This window comes from Eucyclogobius newberryi, unplaced genomic scaffold (assembly GCF_026437365.1).
Source record: "Eucyclogobius newberryi isolate DKJ021-1_F unplaced genomic scaffold, fEucNew1.0.hap1 SCAF_10, whole genome shotgun sequence".
NCBI lineage: Eukaryota > Metazoa > Chordata > Actinopteri > Gobiiformes > Gobiidae > Eucyclogobius > Eucyclogobius newberryi.
Window position 1 is genome coordinate 1035188 of NW_027315724.1, and position 23539 is coordinate 1058726.

General features: G+C 49.0%; 1 protein-coding gene across 1 annotated transcript in view; it reads right to left on the reverse strand.

Annotated features, from left to right (window-relative positions):
* Window positions 1-539: 539 nt before the first annotated feature.
* The window catches only part of LOC140372211 (uncharacterized), a 50865-nt gene continuing 27865 nt past the window's right edge, over window positions 540-23539 (reverse strand). The window contains exons 4-12 of the mRNA XM_072459464.1: window positions 13607-13636; window positions 12006-12311; window positions 10000-10281; window positions 9614-9904; window positions 6704-6985; window positions 6288-6608; window positions 5499-5825; window positions 1090-1175; window positions 540-838 (exon numbers count right to left, since the gene is read on the reverse strand). Coding sequence (XP_072315565.1) covers window positions 767-838; window positions 1090-1175; window positions 5499-5825; window positions 6288-6608; window positions 6704-6985; window positions 9614-9904; window positions 10000-10281; window positions 12006-12311; window positions 13607-13636 — 1997 coding nt within the window. The 3' untranslated portion in view covers window positions 540-766. The remainder of the gene's footprint in view (window positions 839-1089; window positions 1176-5498; window positions 5826-6287; window positions 6609-6703; window positions 6986-9613; window positions 9905-9999; window positions 10282-12005; window positions 12312-13606; window positions 13637-23539) is intronic.

A 23539-nucleotide genomic window follows, 5' to 3' on the forward strand; every position in this document is an offset into this window, starting at 1 on the left:
GGGGGCTGATTTTCTTTTTCAAAGCCAAACTAAGTAACTTTGGTGACAGAGCTCCCCCTGCAGCTCCTTTGTGAAATTACACAATCAGAAAACAGACCCTAAAGGCTTTTTTCTCTTTTCCTTTTCAAAAATGCAGGTAATATGTGCCGCCCTGTGGATGGCACATATGCCAGGCTCCACGTGCAGCAGGCCACAGGGTCCTGAGTTTGGATCCTTCCTGAATGTTCTTCTACACTGTCCTGTCCAATAAAGACTACACACCAAAAACCAAAAGACAAAAAAATGGAAAAAGAAATAAGGCAATATATTCACATACTGAAACATTTAACATGGCCAAATATAACAGAGAGCCAGGGTTTCTCAGGAGAGTCGTCTTTGGGTCGATGTCAGCAGATGTTACAAGGCTTGATTTCCGCTCAGAGACAGCAGGTGGCGACAGTGAGCTATTCAAATGCCCCAACAACATATTTATCCATCGCAGGGACAAAGACAACAACAGACAAGGATCAAAACGGTTTATTAAACGTAAGGAAAGGCACAGACTGCAGTAAAAACACATGGATGTAAAAAGTGAAAAATATAAAGCAGAAGTAGTCATTAAAAAAGTTGGAAAAATAAATTAGATCAAAATTCTTCCTCAAATTGATCAATCACATGTTCCTCTAAATGAATCCACTAAGAGTAACTGATAAATACCAGTATCACAGTCCGAATAAAGTACACTCGCTCTTCTCTCTGTCTAAAGCCAGCGGGCTGAGTCCAGGTCTCATGAGGATCTGAACGGCTCTAACTCCAGCTCCACTTCAGCCGGCTCTATAGCGCCCCGTCTGGCCTTGACCTGAAACAACAGGACACAGAACATTCAGGTCTAAAAAACAGGACTAAATCAGGTCTAAACCAGGAAAACATGAAAGAATAAACCAGGACCAAACCATAACTTTAAGAACTAACGAAGGCCAAAGCAAGGTCTAAAACAGACTCAAGTGAAATGTGTTGGAAGCTGGACTAAAGCAGGACTCTAACCTAAGTGTAAAGCAGATCCAAACTAGATCCAAACCAGGACTAAATCAGGTCTAAAGACTCCAGTACCTTCCAGAATATGAAGAGCAGAAGGTTGATTATGAGAGTCAACAGCAGAACCACCAGGACTCTGAAGATCAAGTCTGAGTCTGAACCTGCAACACAAAAGGACTCATGAGACTGTGACTCTAACATGAGGCTGTGACTCTAACATGAGACTGTGACTCTAACATGAGGCTGTGACTCTAACATGAGGCTGTGACTCTAACATGAGACTGTGACTCTAACATGAGGCTGTGACTCTAACATGAGGCTGTGACTCTAACATGAGACTGTGACTCTAACATGAGGCTGTGACTCTAACATGAGACTGTGACTCTAACATGAGACTGTGACTAACATGAGGCTGTGACTCTAACATGAGGCTGTGACTCTAACATGAGGCTGTGACTCTAACATGAGGCTGTGACTCTAACATGAGACTGTGACTAACATGAGACTGTGACTCTAACATGAGGCTGTGACTCTAACATGAGGCTGTGACTCTAACATGAGACTGTGACTCTAACATGAGACTGTGACTCTAACATGAGGCTGTGACTCTAACATGAGACTGTGACTCTAACATGAGACTGTGACTAACATGAGACTGTGACTCTAACATGAGGCTGTGACTCTAACATGAGGCTGTGACTCTAACATGAGGCTGTGACTCTAACATGAGGCTGTGACTCTAACATGAGGCTGTGACTCTAACATGAGGCTGTGACTAACATGAGACTGTGACTCTAACATGAGGCTGTGACTCTAACATGAGACTGTGACTCTAACATGAGACTGTGACTCTAACATGAGGCTGTGACTCTAACATGAGACTGTGACTCTAACATGAGACTGTGACTCTAACATGAGACTGTGACTAACATGAGGCTGTGACTCTAACATGAGGCTGTGACTCTAACATGAGGCTGTGACTCTAACATGAGGCTGTGACTCTAACATGAGGCTGTGACTCTAACATGAGACTGTGACTCTAACATGAGACTGTGACTCTAACATGAGACTGTGACTCTAACATGAGACTGTGACTCTAACATGAGACTGTGACTCTAACATGAGGCTGTGACTCTAACATGAGGCTGTGACTCTAACATGAGGCTGTGACTCTAACATGAGACTGTGACTATAACATGAGGCTGTGACTCTAACATGAGACTGTGACTCTAACATGAGGCTGTGACTCTAACATGAGGCTGTGACTCTAACATGAGGCTGTGACTCTAACATGAGGCTGTGACTCTAACATGAGGCTGTGACTCTAACATGAGACTGTGACTCTAACATGAGACTGTGACTCTAACATGAGGCTGTGACTCTAACATGAGGCTGTGACTCTAACATGAGACTGTGACTCTAACATGAGGCTGTGACTCTAACATGAGACTGTGACTCTAACATGAGACTGTGACTATAACATGAGACTGTGACTCTAACATGAGGCTGTGACTCTAACATGAGACTGTGACTCTAACATGAGACTGTGACTCTAACATGAGACTGTGACTCTAACATGAGGCTGTGACTCTAACATGAGACTGTGACTCTAACATGAGACTGTGACTAACATGAGACTGTGACTCTAACATGAGACTGTGACTCTAACATGAGGCTGTGACTCTAACATGAGGCTGTGACTCTAACATGAGGCTGTGACTCTAACATGAGGCTGTGACTCTAACATGAGGCTGTGACTCTAACATGAGACTGTGACTCTAACATGAGGCTGTGACTCTAACATGAGACTGTGACTCTAACATGAGGCTGTGACTCTAACATGAGACTGTGACTCTAACATGAGACTGTGACTCTAACATGAGGCTGTGACTCTAACATGAGGCTGTGACTCTAACATGAGACTGTGACTAACATGAGACTGTGACTCTAACATGAGGCTGTGACTCTAACATGAGACTGTGACTCTAACATGAGACTGTGACTCTAACATGAGACTGTGACTCTAACATGAGACTGTGACTCTAACATGAGACTGTGACTCTAACATGAGGCTGTGACTCTAACATGAGGCTGTGACTCTAACATGAGACTGTGACTATAACATGAGGCTGTGACTCTAACATGAGGCTGTGACTCTAACATGAGGCTGTGACTCTAACATGAGACTGTGACTCTAACATGAGGCTGTGACTCTAACATGAGGCTGTGACTCTAACATGAGACTGTGACTCTAACATGAGGCTGTGACTCTAACATGAGGCTGTGACTCTAACATGAGACTGTGACTCTAACATGAGGCTGTGACTCTAACATGAGACTGTGACTCTAACATGAGACTGTGACTATAACATGAGACTGTGACTCTAACATGAGGCTGTGACTCTAACATGAGACTGTGACTCTAACATGAGGCTGTGACTCTAACATGAGGCTGTGACTCTAACATGAGGCTGTGACTCTAACATGAGACTGTGACTCTAACATGAGACTGTGACTATAACATGAGACTGTGACTCTAACATGAGACTGTGACTCTAACATGAGGCTGTGACTCTAACATGAGGCTGTGACTCTAACATGAGGCTGTGACTCTAACATGAGACTGTGACTCTAACATGAGGCTGTGACTCTAACATGAGGCTGTGACTCTAACATGAGACTGTGACTCTAACATGAGACTGTGACTCTAACACGAGACTGTGACTCTAACACGAGGCTGTGACTCTAACACGAGACTGTGACTCTAACACGAGGCTGTGACTCTAACACGAGACTGTGACTCTAACACGAGGCTGTGACTCTAACATGAGGCTGTGACTCTAACATGAGGCTGTGACTCTAACATGAGGCTGTGACTCTAACATGAGGCTGTGACTCTAACATGAGGCTGTGACTCTAACATGAGGCTGTGACTCTAACATGAGACTGTGACTCTAACATGAGACTGTGACTCTAACATGAGACTGTGACTCTAACATGAGACTGTGACTCTAACATGAGACTGTGACTCTAACGTGAGACTGTGACTCTAACATGAGACTGTGACTCTAACATGAGACTGTGACTCTAACATGAGGCTGTGACTCTAACATGAGACTGTGACTCTAACATGTGAGGCTGTGACTCTAACATGAGGCTGTGACTCTAACATGAGGCTGTGACTCTAACATGAGGCTGTGACTCTAACATGAGACTGTGACTCTAACATGAGACTGTGACTCTAACATGAGACTGTGACTCTAACATGAGACTGTGACTCTAACATGAGACTGTGACTCTAACATGAGGCTGTGACTCTAACATGAGACTGTGACTCTAACGTGAGGCTGTGACTCTAACATGAGACTTTGACTCTAACATGAGACTGTGACTAACATGAGACTGTGACTCTAACATGAGACTGTGACTGTGACTCTAACATGAGGCTGTGACTCTAACATGAGACTGTGACTCTAACATGAGGCTGTGACTCTAACATGAGACTGTGACTCTAACATGAGGCTGTGACTCTAACATGAGACTTTGACTCTAACATGAGACTGTGACTAACATGAGACTGTGACTCTAACATGAGACTGTGACTCTAACATGAGACTGTGACTCTAACATGTGAGGCTGTGACTCTAACATGAGGCTGTGACTCTAACATGAGGCTGTGACTCTAACATGAGGCTGTGACTCTAACATGAGGCTGTGACTCTAACATGAGACTGTGACTCTAACATGAGACTGTGACTCTAACATGAGGCTGTGACTCTAACATGAGGCTGTGACTCTAACATGAGACTTTGACTCTAACATGAGACTGTGACTAACATGAGACCGTGACTCTAACATGAGACTGTGACTCTAACATGAGACTGTGACTCTAACATGAGGCTGTGACTCTAACATGAGGCTGTGACTCTAACATGAGACTGTGACTCTAACATGAGACTGTGACTCTAACATGAGGCTGTGACTCTAACATGAGGCTGTGACTCTAACATGAGACTTTGACTCTAACATGAGACTGTGACTAACATGAGACTGTGACTCTAACATGAGACTGTGACTCTAACATGAGACTGTGACTCTAACATGAGACTGTGACTCTAACATGAGACTGTGACTCTAACATGAGGCTGTGACTCTAACATGAGACTGTGACTCTAACATGAGGCTGTGACTCTAACATGAGACTGTGACTCTAACATGAGACTGTGACTCTAACATGAGGCTGTGACTCTAACATGAGGCTGTGACTCTAACATGAGACTTTGACTCTAACATGAGACTGTGACTAACATGAGACTGTGACTCTAACATGAGACTGTGACTCTAACATGAGACTGTGACTCTAACATGAGGCTGTGACTCTAACATGAGACTGTGACTCTAACATGAGACTGTGACTCTAACATGAGGCTGGGACTCTAACATGAGGCTGTGACTCTAACATGAGGCTGTGTTGCTGTACTCACCTCCCACATAGAGCTGGAGGGCGTGGCTCTGAGAGGAGAAGGCGTGGTCGAACACCTGCAAGAGGTAAACACAGGCGTAGTTTCCTTCGTGGGCGGGGCCAGTGTCAGAGAACAGGAAGTGTGCAGAGTGATTGACAGCGGGCAGGGTGTGGTTCTGAGTGAGGTTCACAGTGGGAGAGAGGAGCTGGAAGGAGCCTCCTGGGAACTGTGGCTCCACAGAGCATTTGACCCTGAACTTTGACCCCGGCATCACCCGGACCCCCTGAAGCTGGGACTCGGAGGCCCCGTCTAACACAGACAGGGAGATGATTGGACGGTTCAGTAAGTCTGTGAAGAGAGGACGAAGAGGTTTAATTCTTGACCCGACTGAGGCCCGAGTCCAGGGTCAGAGGTCACATTCTGAGTGTTTTACTGTCAACACTAATGTTTAACTCCAAAGTAATAAAGGGTCAAATGTGTGAGGTGAAGGTAGAAGGAGCGAGAGAGGAAGAACGTGAGGCTCTTGCAAATAATCTGATTGAGATTCATTCATTTCTGTTGGTCAGAGGTCAGACACAGGTCATCTTCTGTCAGTGAAACATTTGGTTTGGAGCAGAAGATTTTTTTATATTAAAAGCCACAGATCAAAAGTCTGTATTGTTTGTGTTAAGGAAATGATCATTTAAACTTTTTTTTAATTTCTTTATATTGAGACAAGATCAAAAAGGAAAATGTGTTCCTTCAAACGAGGGGTTAAAATGACGCCAAGATCAAGAGAAAACCTAAAATGCATCAGATTTGTACTTTTACCTGAACACACCACGTCCAGAGCCATAGAAGAGGGAGAGTCTGTGCTGATGACACACTCTGTCACTGTAGACTTCATCACACAGTCAGGTCTGATCCCCCACACACGACTCTGTGGAAAATCATCTCTGTTTCCTCCAGAAACAGCAGAGCCACAGTCCAGGGCTCGACACACAGCAGCTGTGGCCCCCAAGTTCCAGGAGTCAAAGTTCCAGGAGTCATAGTCCCAGGGGCCATAGTTCACCACTCGTCTCCATTCTCCTCTGTGTTTCACCTCCAGAGTCCCAGCACAGCGACTGGCCCCTCCCACCAGCCTGAGGGGCTCTGAACAGACAAGAGACAGAATGAGCCCCGCCCTTTTACCTGAGCAGCTGAAGCCCCGCCCCTTTACCTGAGCAGGTGAGGCCCCGCCCCTTTACCTGAGCAGGTGAGGTTGACAGCGGCTCCAGAGGAGCAGTTCTCAGAGCTGGAGCGGGGACAGTCCCTCAGAGCAGACTCATGTCCCTCACAGTAGAACGTCTGCAGTCCCAGAGGAGAGACCGCCCCCTGGAGGAGAGAAGGAGCCCCACAGCCCAGCTCCCTGCACAGCACCTCTGCACCCTGAAGGTCCAAGGCCTCTTCACAGAGCCAGGTCCAGGACTGATCCCAGATCTGCACTGATCCTGAGCACAGGCCGGACCCCGAGACCAGCCGCACCCAGTCTGTGGACACATGTGACATCACCGCTCTGAGCCAATAGGACACACACGTGTGTGACATCACCGCTCTGAGCCAATAGGACACACACATGTGTGACATCACCGCTCTGAGCCAATAGGACACACACATGTGTGACATCACCGCTCTGAGCCAATAGGACACACACATATGTGACATCACCGCTCTGAGCCAATAGGACACACACATGTGTGTGACATCACCGCTCTGAGCCAATAGGACACACACATGTGTGACATCACCGCTCTGAGCCAATAGGACACACACATGTGTGACATCATACGTCATAAGGCGCTGGTACAGCTGGCAGCCCGGTGTAAACGCTCTCTCTTCTTTCTCACACTTATTGTGCTTTATCTCCTATATTTTGTAAATATAGTTAGTATATTTTTTCTATTTTACTGTACGATAGGGACACGCGCTGGAATAGTTTTTTAATTCAACTGTTTTTGACTTTTTTCGGCTGGATTTGAGTGTTTTTCGTTGTGTTGTTGTGACGTGAGCTAGCTCCGAGCGAGCCCCCCCCCCGCCCTCCGGCCGCGCTAAAGTACGGCGTGTCGTTGGTACACGTTTATATACACGTTTATATGAAAGAGGAACTTCACGAACGATCGGGACACGCACTGGAATCGCTTTAAATTAACTTGTTTTGACTTTATTCGGCTGGATTGAGTGTTTTCGTCGTGTCGTTGCGATGTGTCTTGGCTCTGAGCCCCCTGGCTCCGGCCCCGCCCCCCGGCCGGCGCCGTACCGCGTTTCCACAAAGGAGGAACTCATGAAACTGCGGAGAACAGTCGTCTTACCCGGAGATCGTCACGTTATCCCGTCGCAATACTGACCTAACCTAATACTGATGTGCAATTCTGTCATATGTGCAATTACTGTGAAATTCATGTGCAATTCATGTGCTGTCGTGACACATATTCATGTGCAATTACTGTCGGGATCACATGCAATGGTATTTATTTATTTGTCTATGGGAGTTTTTATTTATTTATAGGAGATCTTCTACTGAAAGTGTTTTTCAGACTTCCTATAAGTGATCTGTTCTTCTGGATCTACCTCTGTATCTACCTGCGTTGCACCAATGAAATTTCCCCATGTGGGACAATAAAGGAATATCTTATCTCTTATCATCGCTCTGAGCTGAGCCAATAGGACACACACATGTGTGACATCATCGCACTGAGCCAATAGGACACACACATGTGTGACATCATCGCTCTGAGCCAATAGGACACACACATGTGTGACATCACCGCTCTGAGCCAATAGGACACACACATGTGTGACATCATCGCTCTGAGCCAATAGGACACACACATGTGTGACATCACCGCTCTGAGCCAATAGGACACACACATGTGTGACATCACCGCTCTGAGCCAATAGGACACACACATGTGTGACATCACCGCTCTGAGCCAATAGGACACACACATGTGTGACATCACCGCTCTGAGCCAATAGGACACACATATGTGTGACATCATCGCTCTGAGCCAATAGGACACACACATGTGTGACATCACCGCTCTGAGCCAATAGGACACACACATGTGTGTGACATCATCGCTCTGAGCCAATAGGACACACACATGTGTGACATCACCGCTCTGAGCCAATAGGACACACACATGTGTGACATCACCGCTCTGAGCCAATAGGACACACACATGTGTGACATCATCGCTCTGAGCCAATAGGACACACACATGTGTGACATCACCGCTCTGAGCCAATAGGACACACACATGTGTGACATCACCGCTCTGAGCCAATAGGACACACACATGTGTGACATCACCGCTCTGAGCCAATAGGACACACACATGTGTGACATCACCGCTCTGAGCCAATAGGACACACACATGTGTGACATCACCGCTCTGAGCCAATAGGACACACACATGTGTGACATCACCGCTCTGAGCCAATAGGACACACACATGTGTGACATGGAGGTTTGTAGGACAATGATATGGGTCAGAAGTCTGAGGACGAGCTCTTCTGGTCCAGAGACATCTGCAGGTAGAACTGTGAACACATGAAACTCTTTCACTTTCTTTAGACAATCAAACTCTGGTTACTTAAAGTAACTCTAACTATTTTTAGGCCTGATCTAAACTCTAATTGATCGTTACACAGAGATATTTCACATTAGAGATAAAATATTAAACTTGAACTTGGACAGATTCACCAGACACTGGGACAGATACAGAGGGACATTTATTGTCAGGTTTATTCTTCACCTACTTGTTTTACTTTTTGATCTTTCACTGTCTGGTCTTGTTCTGTTAGTATTAATAATACAAAAAGTAAAAAGATGTGAGAGTGAAGAGGAGAATGTAATATCAGAGCTGAACACAGCTCCAGACCCGGCGTGAGGGACACGAGTCTGTCCTCCTGACACCGAGGTGGTCCCGACCCAAACACTCTTCATTATTTATACTTGATATTTAGAGAGCTAATGCTAAGCTTTAGCATCAAACTGTTCATCATCTGTTATATTGAAACCAATAACACTTCCATAATGAGTGACTCCAGACACAGAGAGGAGCAGTCTGTGAGGAACATCTGAGAGATTCAACCTGAGGATTTAAGACTTTTACCTGAACACACCACGTTCAGAGCCCGAGAAGAGGGAGAGTCTGTGCTGATGACACACTCTGTCACTGTAGACTTCATCACACAGTCAGAGCTGATCACCCACACACGACTCTGTGGAAAACCATCTCTGTCTCCTCCAGAAACAGCAGAGCCACAGTCCAGGGCTCGACACACAGCAGCTGTGGCCCCCAAGTTCCAGGAGTCAAAGTTCTCCACTCGTCTCCATTCTCCTCTGAGTTTCACCTCCAGAGTCCCAGCACAGCGACTGGCCCCTCCCACCAGCCTGAGGGGCTCTGAACAGACAAGAGACAGAATGAGCCCCGCCCTTTTACCTGAGCAGCTGAAGCCCTGCCCCTTTACCTGAGCAGGTGAGGCCCCGCCCCTTTACCTGAGCAGGTGAGGTTGACAGCGGCTCCAGAGGAGCAGTTCTCAGAGCTGGAGCGGGGACAGTCCCTCAGAGCAGACTCATGTCCCTCACAGTAGAACGTCTGCAGTCCCAGAGGAGAGACCGCCCCCTGGAGGAGAGAAGGAGCCCCACAGCCCAGCTCCCTGCACAGCACCTCTGCACCCTGAAGGTCCAAGGCCTCTTCACAGAGCCAGGTCCAGGACTGATCCCAGATCTGCACTGATCCTGAGCACAGGCCGGACCCCGAGACCAGCCGCACCCAGTCTGTGGACACATGTGACATCACCGCTCTGAGCCAATAGGACACACACGTGTGTGACATCACCGCTCTGAGCCAATAGGACACACACATGTGTGTGACATCATCGCTCTGAGCCAATAGGACACACACATGTGTGACATCACCGCTCTGAGCCAATAGGACACACACATGTGTGACATCACCGCTCTGAGCCAATAGGACACACACGTGTGACATCACCGCTCTGAGCCAATAGGACACACACATGTGTGACATCATCGCTCTGAGCCAATAAGACACACACATGTGTGACATCATCGCTCTGAGCCAATAGGACACACACATGTGTGACATCATCGCTCTGAGCCAATAGGACACACACATGTGTGACATCACCGCTCTGAGCCAATAGGACACACACATGTGTGACATCATCGCTCTGAGCCAATAGGACACACACATGTGTGACATCACCGCTCTGAGCCAATAGGACACACACATGTGTGACATCATCGCTCTGAGCCAATAGGACACACACATGTGTGACATCACCGCTCTGAGCCAATAGGACACACACATGTGTGACATCATCGCTCTGAGCCAATAGGACACACACATGTGTGACATCACCGCTCTGAGCCAATAGGACACACACATGTGTGACATCACCGCTCTGAGCCAATAGGACACACACATGTGTGACATCACCGCTCTGAGCCAATAGGACACACACATGTGTGACATCACCGCTCTGAGCCAATAGGACACACACATGTGTGACATCACCGCTCTGAGCCAATAGGACACACACATGTGTGACATCACCGCTCTGAGCCAATAGGACACACACATGTGTGACATCACCGCTCTGAGCCAATAGGACACACACATGTGTGACATCATCGCTCTGAGCCAATAGGACACACACATGTGTGACATCACCGCTCTGAGCCAATAGGACACACACATGTGTGACATCACCGCTCTGAGCCAATAGGACACACACATGTGTGACATCATCGCTCTGAGCCAATAGGACACACACATGTGTGACATCACCGCTCTGAGCCAATAGGACACACACATGTGTGACATGGAGGTTTGTAGGACAATGATATGGGTCAGAAGTCTGAGGACGAGCTCTTCTGGTCCAGAGACATCTGCAGGTAGAACTGTGAACACATGAAACTCTTTCACTTTCTTTAGACAATCAAACTCTGGTTACTTAAAGTAACTCTAACTATTTTTAGGCCTGATCTAAACTCTAATTGATCGTTACACAGAGATATTTCACATTAGAGATAAAATATTAAACTTGAACTTGGACAGATTCACCAGACACTGGGACAGATACAGAGGGACATTTATTGTCAGGTTTATTCTTCACCTACTTGTTTTACTTTTTGATCTTTCACTGTCTGGTCTTGTTCTGTTAGTATTAATAATACAAAAAGTAAAAAGATGTGAGAGTGAAGAGGAGAATGTAATATCAGAGCTGAACACAGCTCCAGACCCGGCGTGAGGGACACGAGTCTGTCCTCCTGACACCGAGGTGGTCCCGACCCAAACACTCTTCATTATTTATACTTGATATTTAGAGAGCTAATGCTAAGCTTTAGCATCAAACTGTTCATCATCTGTTATATTGAAACCAATAACACTTCCATAATGAGTGACTCCAGACACAGAGAGGAGCAGTCTGTGAGGAACATCTGAGAGATTCAACCTGAGGATTTAAGACTTTTACCTGAACACACCACGTTCAGAGCCCGAGAAGAGGGAGAGTCTGTGCTGATGACACACTCTGTCACTGTAGACTTCATCACACAGTCAGGTCTGATCCACCACACACGACTCTGTGGAAAACCACCTCTGTGTCCTCCAGAAACAGCAGAGCCACAGTCCAGGGCTCGACACACAGCAGCTGTGGCCCCCAAGTTCCAGGAGTCAAAGTTCCAGGGGCCATAGTTCACCCCTCGTCTCCATTCTCCTCTGTGTTTCACCTCCAGAGTCCCAGCACAGCGACTGGCCCCTCCCACCAGCCTGAGGGGCTCTGAACAGACAAGAGACAGAATGAGCCCCGCCCTTTTACCTGAGCAGGTGAGGCCCCGCCCCTTTACCTGAGCAGGTGAGGCCAGCTGAGTCAGTAGACAGGGACGGCCCTGTCTACTGACTCCACCTCTCAGTGCTGAGGTTGTGGTTTACAGTAAACTCACACCAGCAGCACAAACCCTCCTGAGCCGGTCGGCACTAGATCATACACTCCTAACTCACGGAAGTCAGAATTTGGAAGTTACAAAATCCAATATGGCGGCCCCCGTGGCAGCCCACATCACATGCGAGGTACATTTCCGGCGTGGGGTGATGGAGACGCTGGGTTCTACTCCCGCTCCAACCCTAAATTTAATTTGGGTTCAAACTTTTCGTCATCTCCTATCTACTACAAAAAAATTAGGTTAGGGGTTAGGATTATTTATGTTATGGTCAAACACTATCTTTGAGCGGACTATACCACGTGTGAAGTGGAACAAACTGTAATGCAATGAAAAAAAGCTTTTTAGAGAGGAAAGTGTTGCCTGAGCTGTATCAGTGGGAGCGGTCTCAGTCGCCGCCATGTTGGATTCACATTCAGACACTTTTGTCCCGATTCCGTTGATTAACTACTTGAAACTGTTTATTGTCTGTCATGAATGTTTTGTAATAAAGAATTTTGACGATTAAAAAAAGTTAAAAATGAACAAATTGTGGCATTCTGACTTCCGTGAGTTAGGAGTGTATGATCTATTGCCAACCCTCCTGAGCCCTGTTCGCTCTCATGTCGTCTCCAGATCTCTACAGGAAGTTATCAAGGGAGGGAGGCGGGGTCACTTCCTCTTAGCTCCTCCCCCCGCGAGCAGCAGTGGAAATGGGAGGTGGTTTCTCAAGTCGCTCACGTCGCTACTGGTGTGAGTGCGGCGACTGCGTGAGTGCGGCGGCGTGAGTGTGAGTGCGGCGGTGGCGTGAGTGTGAGTGCGGCGGCGTGAGTGTGGTGGCGTGAGTGTGAGTGCGGCGACTGCGTGAGTGAGGCGGCGTGAGTGTGGTGGCGTGAGTGTGAGTGCGGCGGCGTGAGTGTGGTGGCGTGAGTGTGAGTGCGGCGGTGGCGTGAGTGCGGCGGTGGCGTGAGTGCGGCGACTGCGTGAGTGTGAGTGTGGTGGCGTGAGTGTGAGTGCGGCGGCGTGAGTGTGAGTGCGGTGGCGTGAGTGCAGTGGCGTGAGTGCGGCAGTGGCGTGAGTGCGGCGGTGGCGTGAGTGCAGTGGCGTGAGTGCGGCGGTGGCGTGAGTGCGGTGGTGGCGGCGTGAGTGTCTTTACCTGTGGAGCTGCTGTTTGCTGACAGGACGCCTGCTCAAAGAAAAGTCATGTCACAAGATGGCGGTTGTCGGCCACACGGCACAAAATGGCTGCTGCTCCCGTCATTGAAGCGCACGGGCCTATTCTGATCAGTTTGATGGAAACAGGAAGCTCACTATCGCTCTGATCGCACTCTGGGGTTTGTGTATTTACATTTGCACATTCTTCAGATCCTGTTTTGCTTAATAAAAGGTGTGAATAACTAATGAACAATGGGTGTTATACCAGTGTGTTTTCTCCTCCAGCTTTGGCCTGGTCTTCCCCCCAGACAGAGAAAACATGACTGGAGAATGTGTTCTTCCCCCTCACACTTAGGACGTCCTGGACTTTTTCTCCATATATTCCATTTGGTCCAGCGTCTCGTGAAAGGAACTCCTAAGCTGCTTTATCTGTGGCTTGAAATGAAAGCTCCTCTTCTTTACAGAATCAATCATTCTGGGAAGCATCCAAAACACATTTGTACTGAATTTGTCATCGGCTTTTAAAAGAGAACGGTCCAAACTCAACAAAAGCTCAAACTAGTGTCATTCAGACTGTCCTCCAACACCAGCTTCACTCCTGCAAATATTTAAGAAAGAAAAGCTGTCAAGTTATAATGTTTTCCTCTGAGCAGAGCTTGGTTTTAGTTCTAATTTGAGTAAAACAGACACTGCCCCTGCCATGCACCTGCTCTGCACCTGCTCTGCCCCTGCTCTGCACCTGCTCTGCACCTGCTCTGCACCTGCTCTGCACCTGCCATGCCCCTGCTCTGCACCTGCTCTGCACCTGCTCTGCACCTGCCATGCCCCTGCACTGCACCTGCTCTGCACCTGCTCTGCACCTGCCATGCCCCTGCTCTGCACCTGCTCTGCACCTGCTCTGCACCTGCACTGCACCTGCCATGCCCCTGCTCTGCACCTGCTCTGCCCCTTTCTCTGCACCTGCTCTGCCCCTGCTCTGCACCTGCCATGCTCCTGCCCTGCACCTGCTCTGCCCCTGCACTGCCCCTGCTCTGCACCTGCCATGCCCCTGCTCTGCACCTGCCATGCCCCTGCCATGCACCTGCTCTGCACCTGCCATGCCCCTTCCTCTGCACCTGCTTTGCCCCTGCTCTGCACCTGCCATGCTCCTGCCCTGCACCTGCTCTGCCCCTTCCTCTGCACCTGCTCTGCACCTGCCATGCTCCTGCCCTGCTCCTGCCCTGCACCTGCTCTGCCCCTGCACTGCCCCTGCTCTGCACCTGCCATGCCCCTGCTCTGCACCTGCCATGCCCCTGCACTGCACCTGCTCTGCCCCTGCCATGCCCCTGCTCTGCACCTGCCATGCTCCTGCTCTCCCCCTGCCATGCCCCTGCTCTGCACCTGCCATGCCCCTGCTCTGCCCCTTTCTCTGCACCTGCTCTGCACCTGCCATGCCCCTGCTCTGCCCCTGCCATGCCCCTGCTCTGCCCCTGCCATGCACCTGCTCTGCCCCTGCCCCTACTCTGCACCTGCCATGCCCCTGCTCTGCACCTGCCATGCCCCTGCTCTGCACCTGCCATGCCCCTGCTCTGCCCCTGCCATGCCCCTGCTCTGCCCCTGCCATGCCCCTGCTCTGCCCCTGCCATGCTCCTGCTCTCCCCCTGCCATGCCCCTGCTCTGCACCTGCCATGCCCCTGCTCTGCCCCTTTCTCTGCCCCTGCACTGCACCTGCTCTGCACCTGCTCTGCCCCTGCCATGCCCCTGCTCTGCACCTGCTCTGCCCCTGCCATGCCCCTGCACTGCCCCTGCCATGCCCCTGCTCTGCACCTGCAATGCCCCTGCCATGCCCCTGCTCTGCACCTGCCATGCCCCTGCTCTGCACCTGCCATGCCCCTGCTCTGCCCCTGCCCTGCCCCTGCTCTGCCCCTGCCATGCCCCTGCTCTGCCCCTGCTCTGCCCCTGCCATGCTCCTGCTCTCCCCCTGCCATGCCCCTGCTCTGCACCTGCCATGCCCCTGCTCTGCCCCTTTCTCTGCCCCTGCACTGCACCTGCTCTGCACCTGCTCTGCCCCTGCCATGCCCCTGCTCTGCACCTGCTCTGCACCTGCCATGCCCCTGCTCTGCCCCTGCCATGCCCCTGCTCTGCCCCTGCCATGCCCCTGCTCTGCCCCTGCACCTGCTCTGCACCTGCCATGCCCCTGCTCTGCCCCTTCACTGCACCTGCTCTGCCCCTGCCATGCCCCTGCCATGACCCTGCTCGGCACCTGCCATGCCCCTGCCATGCCCCTGCTCTGCCCCTGCCATGCCCCTGCTCTCCCCCTGCCATGCCCCTGCTCTCCCCCTGCCATGCCCCTGCTCTGCACCTGCCATGCCCCTGCTCTGCCCCTGCCATGCCCCTGCTCTCCCCCTGCCATGCCCCTGCTCTGCACCTGCTCTGCCCCTGCTCTGCACCTGCTCTGCCCCTGCTCTGCACCTGCCATGCTCCTGCCCTGCACCTGCTCTGCCCCTGCTCTGCCCCTGCACTGCCCCTGCTCTGCACCTGCCATGCCCCTGCTCTGCACCTGCCATGCCCCTGCCATGCACCTGCTCTGCACCTGCCATGCCCCTTCCTCTGCACCTGCTCTGCCCCTGCTCTGCACCTGCCATGCCCCTGCTCTGCACCTGCTCTGCACCTGCTCTGCACCTGCCATGCCCCTGCACTGCACCTGCTCTGCACCTGCTCTGCACCTGCCATGCCCCTGCTCTGCACCTGCTCTGCACCTGCTCTGCACCTGCTCTGCACCTGCACTGCACCTGCCATGCCCCTGCTCTGCACCTGCTCTGCCCCTTTCTCTGCACCTGCTCTGCCCCTGCTCTGCACCTGCCATGCTCCTGCCCTGCACCTGCTCTGCCCCTGCACTGCCCCTGCTCTGCACCTGCCATGCCCCTGCTCTGCACCTGCCATGCCCCTGCCATGCACCTGCTCTGCACCTGCCATGCCCCTTCCTCTGCACCTGCTTTGCCCCTGCTCTGCACCTGCCATGCTCCTGCCCTGCACCTGCTCTGCCCCTTCCTCTGCACCTGCTCTGCACCTGCCATGCTCCTGCCCTGCTCCTGCCCTGCACCTGCTCTGCCCCTGCACTGCCCCTGCTCTGCACCTGCCATGCCCCTGCTCTGCACCTGCCATGCCCCTGCACTGCACCTGCTCTGCCCCTGCCATGCCCCTGCTCTGCACCTGCCATGCTCCTGCTCTCCCCCTGCCATGCCCCTGCTCTGCACCTGCTCTGCCCCTTTCTCTGCCCCTTTCTCTGCACCTGCTCTGCACCTGCTCTGCACCTGCCATGCCCCTGCTCTGCCCCTGCCATGCCCCTGCTCTGCCCCTGCCATGCACCTGCTCTGCCCCTGCCCCTACTCTGCACCTGCCATGCCCCTGCTCTGCACCTGCCATGCCCCTGCTCTGCCCCTGCCATGCCCCTGCTCTGCCCCTGCCATGCCCCTGCTCTGCCCCTGCCATGCTCCTGCTCTCCCCCTGCCATGCCCCTGCTCTGCACCTGCCATGCCCCTGCTCTGCCCCTTTCTCTGCCCCTGCACTGCACCTGCTCTGCACCTGCTCTGCCCCTGCCATGCCCCTGCTCTGCACCTGCTCTGCCCCTGCCATGCCCCTGCACTGCCCCTGCCATGCCCCTGCTCTGCACCTGCAATGCCCCTGCCATGCCCCTGCTCTGCACCTGCCATGCCCCTGCTCTGCACCTGCCATGCCCCTGCTCTGCCCCTGCCCTGCCCCTGCTCTGCCCCTGCCATGCCCCTGCTCTGCCCCTGCTCTGCCCCTGCCATGCTCCTGCTCTCCCCCTGCCATGCCCCTGCTCTGCACCTGCCATGCCCCTGCTCTGCCCCTTTCTCTGCCCCTGCACTGCACCTGCTCTGCACCTGCTCTGCCCCTGCCATGCCCCTGCTCTGCACCTGCTCTGCACCTGCCATGCCCCTGCTCTGCCCCTGCCATGCCCCTGCTCTGCCCCTGCCATGCCCCTGCTCTGCCCCTGCACCTGCTCTGCACCTGCCATGCCCCTGCTCTGCCCCTTCACTGCACCTGCTCTGCCCCTGCCATGCCCCTGCCATGACCCTGCTCGGCACCTGCCATGCCCCTGCCATGCCCCTGCTCTGCCCCTGCCATGCCCCTGCTCTCCCCCTGCCATGCCCCTGCTCTCCCCCTGCCATGCCCCTGCTCTGCACCTGCCATGCCCCTGCTCTGCCCCTGCTCTGCACCTGCTCTGCCCCTGCTCTGCACCTGCCATGCTCCTGCCCTGCACCTGCTCTGCCCCTGCTCTGCCCCTGCACTGCCCCTGCTCTGCACCTGCCATGCCCCTGCTCTGCACCTGCCATGCCCCTGCCATGCACCTGCTCTGCACCTGCCATGCCCCTTCCTCTGCACCTGCTCTGCCCCTGCTCTGCACCTGCCATGCTCCTGCCCTGCACCTGCTCTGCCCCTGCACTGCCCCTGCTCTGCACCTGCCATGCCCCTGCTCTGCACCTGCCATGCCCCTGCACTGCACCTGCTCTCCCCCTGCCATGCCCCTGCTCTGCACCTGCCATGCCCCTGCTCTGCCCCTTCACTGCACCTGCTCTGCCCCTGCCATGCCCCTGCCATGCCCCTGCTCTGCACCTGCCATGCCCCTGCCATGCCCCTGCTCTGCACCTGCCATGCCCCTGCTCTGCCCCTGCCCTGCCCCTGCTCTGCCCCTGCTCTGCCCCTGCCATGCCCCTGCTCTGCACCTGCCCTGCCCCTGCTCTGCCCCTTCCTCTGCACCTGCTTTGCCCCTGCCATGCCCCTGCTCTGCACCTGCTCTGCACCTGCCATGCCCCTGCCATGCCCCTGCACTGCCCCTTCCTCTGCCCCTGCTCTGCCCCTGCCCCTGCTCTGCACCTGCCATGCCCCTGCCATGCCCCTGCACTGCCCCTTCCTCTGCCCCTGCTCTGCCCCTGCTCTGCCCTGCCATGCCCCTGCTCTGCCCCTGCTCTGCCCCTGCCCTGCCCCTGCTCTGCCCCTGCTCTGCCCCTTCCTCTGCCCCTTCCTCTGCACCTGCTCTGCACCTGCTCTGCCCCTGCCATGCCCCTGCTCTGCCCCTTCCTCTGCACCTGCACTGTTCATGTCCTCATCACACATTCTAGAACTTTTCCCTTGTGGCGGCTCCAAGTGGCATCTTACGGTACTTCTCAAACTGTAAATATACATATCATCAACTTTTTTTCTCCTTAGTTTATAACTTGTTATACATCAGTTTGTACTGCAAGAAATGTTATTTAAGCTGAATAACAAATAGAATAAAAATGACCCTTCTGCTGATGTCATCATGTTGAGTTCTCGCTTTCTTCTATTATTGCATTTTGACTTTTCCACTTCAAGTCCAGAACTACAGAGTCTCAGCTTCTCAAAGAGTCTTGCCAATAGTTTGTTCAGGAACAGCTTCCGGTTTAATTGTGTAAGTCATCGTCAAGAGAAAACAACTCTTTTTCAACGTTGGGGAACAAACAAACACATCATTTTCCACATTTCATCAAGTCAAGTTCAAACGCTGCAATGAAAAGTGGGTCAAAGGAAAAAGGCTGAAAAACCAAGAATGTTCAGGTCTAAAGTGAGGATGCATTAGAAAACAGAATATTCACTATTTATGACTGTATTAAAATATGAGTCCCACGATGTCCCTCTAACAGTGGAAGAACATGTCTGTATTTAATCTGAAAGTGATAAAGTGACAAAAGTCTGACAAAAGTCTGACAAAAGTCTGACAAAAGTCTGACTAAAGTCTGACTAAAGTCTGTCTAAAGTCTGTCTAAAGTCTGTCTAAAGTCTGTCTAAAGTCTGACTAAAGTCTGACTAAAGTCTGACTAAAGTCTGACAAAAGTCTGACAAAAGTCTGACAAAAGTCTGACAAAAGTCTGACAAAAGTCTGACAAAAGTCTGACTAAAGTCTGACAAAAGTCTGACAAAAGTCTGACTAAAGTCTGACAAAAGTCTGACAAAAGTCTGACTAAAGTCTGACAAAAGTCTGACAAAAGTCTGACAAAAGTCTGACAAAAGTCTGACAAAAGTCTGACAAAAGTCTGACAAAAGTCTGACTAAAGTCTGACTAAAGTCTGACTAAAGTCTGACAAAAGTCTGACAAAAGTCTGACAAAAGTCTGACAAAAGTCTGACAAAAGTCTGACAAAAGTCTGACTAAAGTCTGTCTAAAGTCTGACAAAAGTCTGAATAAAGTCTGACAAAAGTCTGACAAAAGTCTGACAAAAGTCTGACAAAAGTCTGACAAAAGTCTGACAAAAGTCTGACAAAAGTCTGACTAAAGTCTGACTAAAGTCTGACAAAAGTCTGAATAAAGTCTGACAAAAGTCTGACAAAAGTCTGACTAAAGTCTGACAAAAGTCTGACAAAAGTCTGACAAAAGTCTGACAAAAGTCTGACAAAAGTCTGACAAAAGTCTGACTAAAGTCTGACTAAAGTCTGACTAAAGTCTGACAAAAGTCTGACAAAAGTCTGACAAAAGTCTGACAAAAGTCTGACAAAAGTCTGACAAAAGTCTGACTAAAGTCTGACTAAAGTCTGTCTAAAGTCTGACAAAAGTCTGAATAAAGTCTGAATAAAGTCTGACAAAAGTCTGACTAAAGTCTGACAAAAGTCTGACAAAAGTCTGACTAAAGTCTGACTAAAGTCTGACTAAAGTCTGACAAAAGTCTGATAAAAGTCTGATAAAAGTCTGACTAAAGTCTGACAAAAGTCTGATAAAAGTCTGATAAAAGTCTGACTAAAGTCTGACTAAAGTCTGACTAAAGTCTGACTAAAGTCTGACTAAAGTCTGACTAAAGTCTAAAGTCTGACAAAAGTCTGACAAAAGTCTGACAAAAGTCTGACAAAAGTCTGACTAATGTCTAAAGTCTGACTAAAGTCTGACAAAAGTCTGACTAAAGTCTGACTAAAGTCTGACTCAAGTCTAAAGTCTGACAAAAGTCTGACTCAAGTCTAAAGTCTGACTAAAGTCTGACAAAAGTCTGACTAAAGTCTGACTAAAGTCTGACAAAAGTCTGACAAAAGTCTGACTAAAGTCTGACTAAAGTCTGATAAAAGTCTGACTAAAGTCTGACAAAAGTCTGACAAAAGTCTGACTAAAGTCTGACTAAAGTCTGACTAAAGTCTGACTAAAGTCTGACTAAAGTCTGACAAAAGTCTGACAAAAGTCTGACTAAAGTCTGACAAAAGTCTGACAAAAGTCTGACAAAAGTCTGACAAAAGTCTGACAAAAGTCTGACAAAAGTCTGACAAAAGTCTGACAAAAGTCTGACTAAAGTCTGACCAAAGTCTGACCAAAGTCTGACAAGTCTGACAAAAGTCTGACAAAAGTCTGACAAAAGTCTGACAAAAGTCTGACAAAAGTCTGACAAAAGTCTGATAAAAGTCTGACAAAAGTCTGACTAAAGTCTGACAAAAGTCTGACAAAAGTCTGACAAAAGTCTGACTAAAGTCTGACAAAAGTCTGACAAAAGTCTGACAAAAGTCTGACTAAAGTCTGTCTAAAGTCTGTCTAAAGTCTGTCTAAAGTCTGTCTAAAGTCTGACTAAAGTCTGACTAAAGTCTGACTAAAGTCTGACAAAAGTCTGACAAAAGTCTGACAAAAGTCTGACAAAAGTCTGACAAAAGTCTGACAAAAGTCTGACAAAAGTCTGACAAAAGTCTGACAAAAGTCTGACAAAAGTCTGACAAAAGTCTGACTAAAGTCTGACTAAAGTCTGAATAAAGTCTGACAAAAGTCTGACAAAAGTCTGACTAAAGTCTGACAAAAGTCTGACAAAAGTCTGACAAAAGTCTGACAAAAGTCTGACTAAAGTCTGACTAAAGTCTGACTAAAGTCTGACAAAAGTCTGACAAAAGTCTGACAAAAGTCTGACAAAAGTCTGACAAAAGTCTGACAAAAGTCTGACTAAAGTCTGACTAAAGTCTGTCTAAAGTCTGACAAAAGTCTGAATAAAGTCTGACAAAAGTCTGACTAAAGTCTGACAAAAGTCTGACAAAAGTCTGACTAAAGTCTGACTAAAGTCTGACTAAAGTCTGACAAAAGTCTGATAAAAGTCTGATAAAAGTCTGACTAAAGTCTGACTAAAGTCTGACTAAAGTCTGACTAAAGTCTGACTAAAGTCTGACTAAAGTCTAAAGTCTGACTAAAGTCTAAAGTCTGACAAAAGTCTGACAAAAGTCTGACAAAAGTCTGACAAAAGTCTGACTAATGTCTAAAGTCTGACTAAAGTCTGACAAAAGTCTGACTAAAGTCTGACTAAAGTCTGACTCAAGTCTAAAGTCTGACAAAAGTCTGACTCAAGTCTAAAGTCTGACTAAAGTCTGACAAAAGTCTGACAAAAGTCTGACTAAAGTCTGACTAAAGTCTGACAAAAGTCTGACAAAAGTCTGACTAAAGTCTGACTAAAGTCTGATAAAAGTCTGACTAAAGTCTGACAAAAGTCTGACAAAAGTCTGACTAAAGTCTGACTAAAGTCTGACTAAAGTCTGACTAAAGTCTGACTAAAGTCTGACAAAAGTCTGACAAAAGTCTGACTAAAGTCTGACAAAAGTCTGACAAAAGTCTGACAAAAGTCTGACAAAAGTCTGACAAAAGTCTGACAAAAGTCTGACAAAAGTCTGACTAAAGTCTGACCAAAGTCTGACCAAAGTCTGACAAGTCTGACAAAAGTCTGACAAAAGTCTGACAAAAGTCTGACAAAAGTCTGACAAAAGTCTGACAAAAGTCTGATAAAAGTCTGACAAAAGTCTGACTAAAGTCTGACAAAAGTCTGACAAAAGTCTGACAAAAGTCTGACTAAAGTCTGACAAAAGTCTGACAAAAGTCTGACAAAAGTCTGACTAAAGTCTGTCTAAAGTCTGTCTAAAGTCTGTCTAAAGTCTGACTAAAGTCTGACTAAAGTCTGACTAAAGTCTGACAAAAGTCTGACAAAAGTCTGACAAAAGTCTGACAAAAGTCTGACAAAAGTCTGACTAAAGTCTGACAAAAGTCTGACAAAAGTCTGACAAAAGTCTGACTAAAGTCTGACAAAAGTCTGACTAAAGTCTGACTAAAGTCTGACTAAAGTCTGACAAAAGTCTGACAAAAGTCTGACAAAAGTCTGACAAAAGTCTGACAAAAGTCTGACTAAAGTCTGACTAAAGTCTGACTAAAGTCTGACAAAAGTCTGACAAAAGTCTGACAAAAGTCTGACAAAAGTCTGACAAAAGTCTGACTAAAGTCTGACTAAAGTCTGTCTAAAGTCTGACAAAAGTCTGAATAAAGTCTGACAAAAGTCTGACAAAAGTCTGACAAAAGTCTGACAAAAGTCTGACAAAAGTCTGACTAAAGTCTGACTAAAGTCTGACTAAAGTCTGACTAAAGTCTGATAAAAGTCTGATAAAAGTCTGATAAAAGTCTGACTAAAGTCTGACTAAAGTCTGACTAAAGTCTGACTAAAGTCTGACTAAAGTCTAAAGTCTGACTAAAGTCTAAAGTCTGACAAAAGTCTGACAAAAGTCTGACAAAAGTCTGACAAAAGTCTGACAAAAGTCTGACTAATGTCTAAAGTCTGACTAAAGTCTGACAAAAGTCTGACTAAAGTCTGACTAAAGTCTGACTCAAGTCTAAAGTCTGACAAAAGTCTGACTCAAGTCTAAAGTCTGACTAAAGTCTGACAAAAGTCTGACTAAAGTCTGACTAAAGTCTGACAAAAGTCTGACAAAAGTCTGACTAAAGTCTGACTAAAGTCTGATAAAAGTCTGATAAAAGTCTGACTAAAGTCTGACAAAAGTCTGACAAAAGTCTGACTAAAGTCTGACTAAAGTCTGACTAAAGTCTGACTAAAGTCTGACAAAAGTCTGACAAAAGTCTGACTAAAGTCTGACAAAAGTCTGACAAAAGTCTGACAAAAGTCTGACAAAAGTCTGACAAAAGT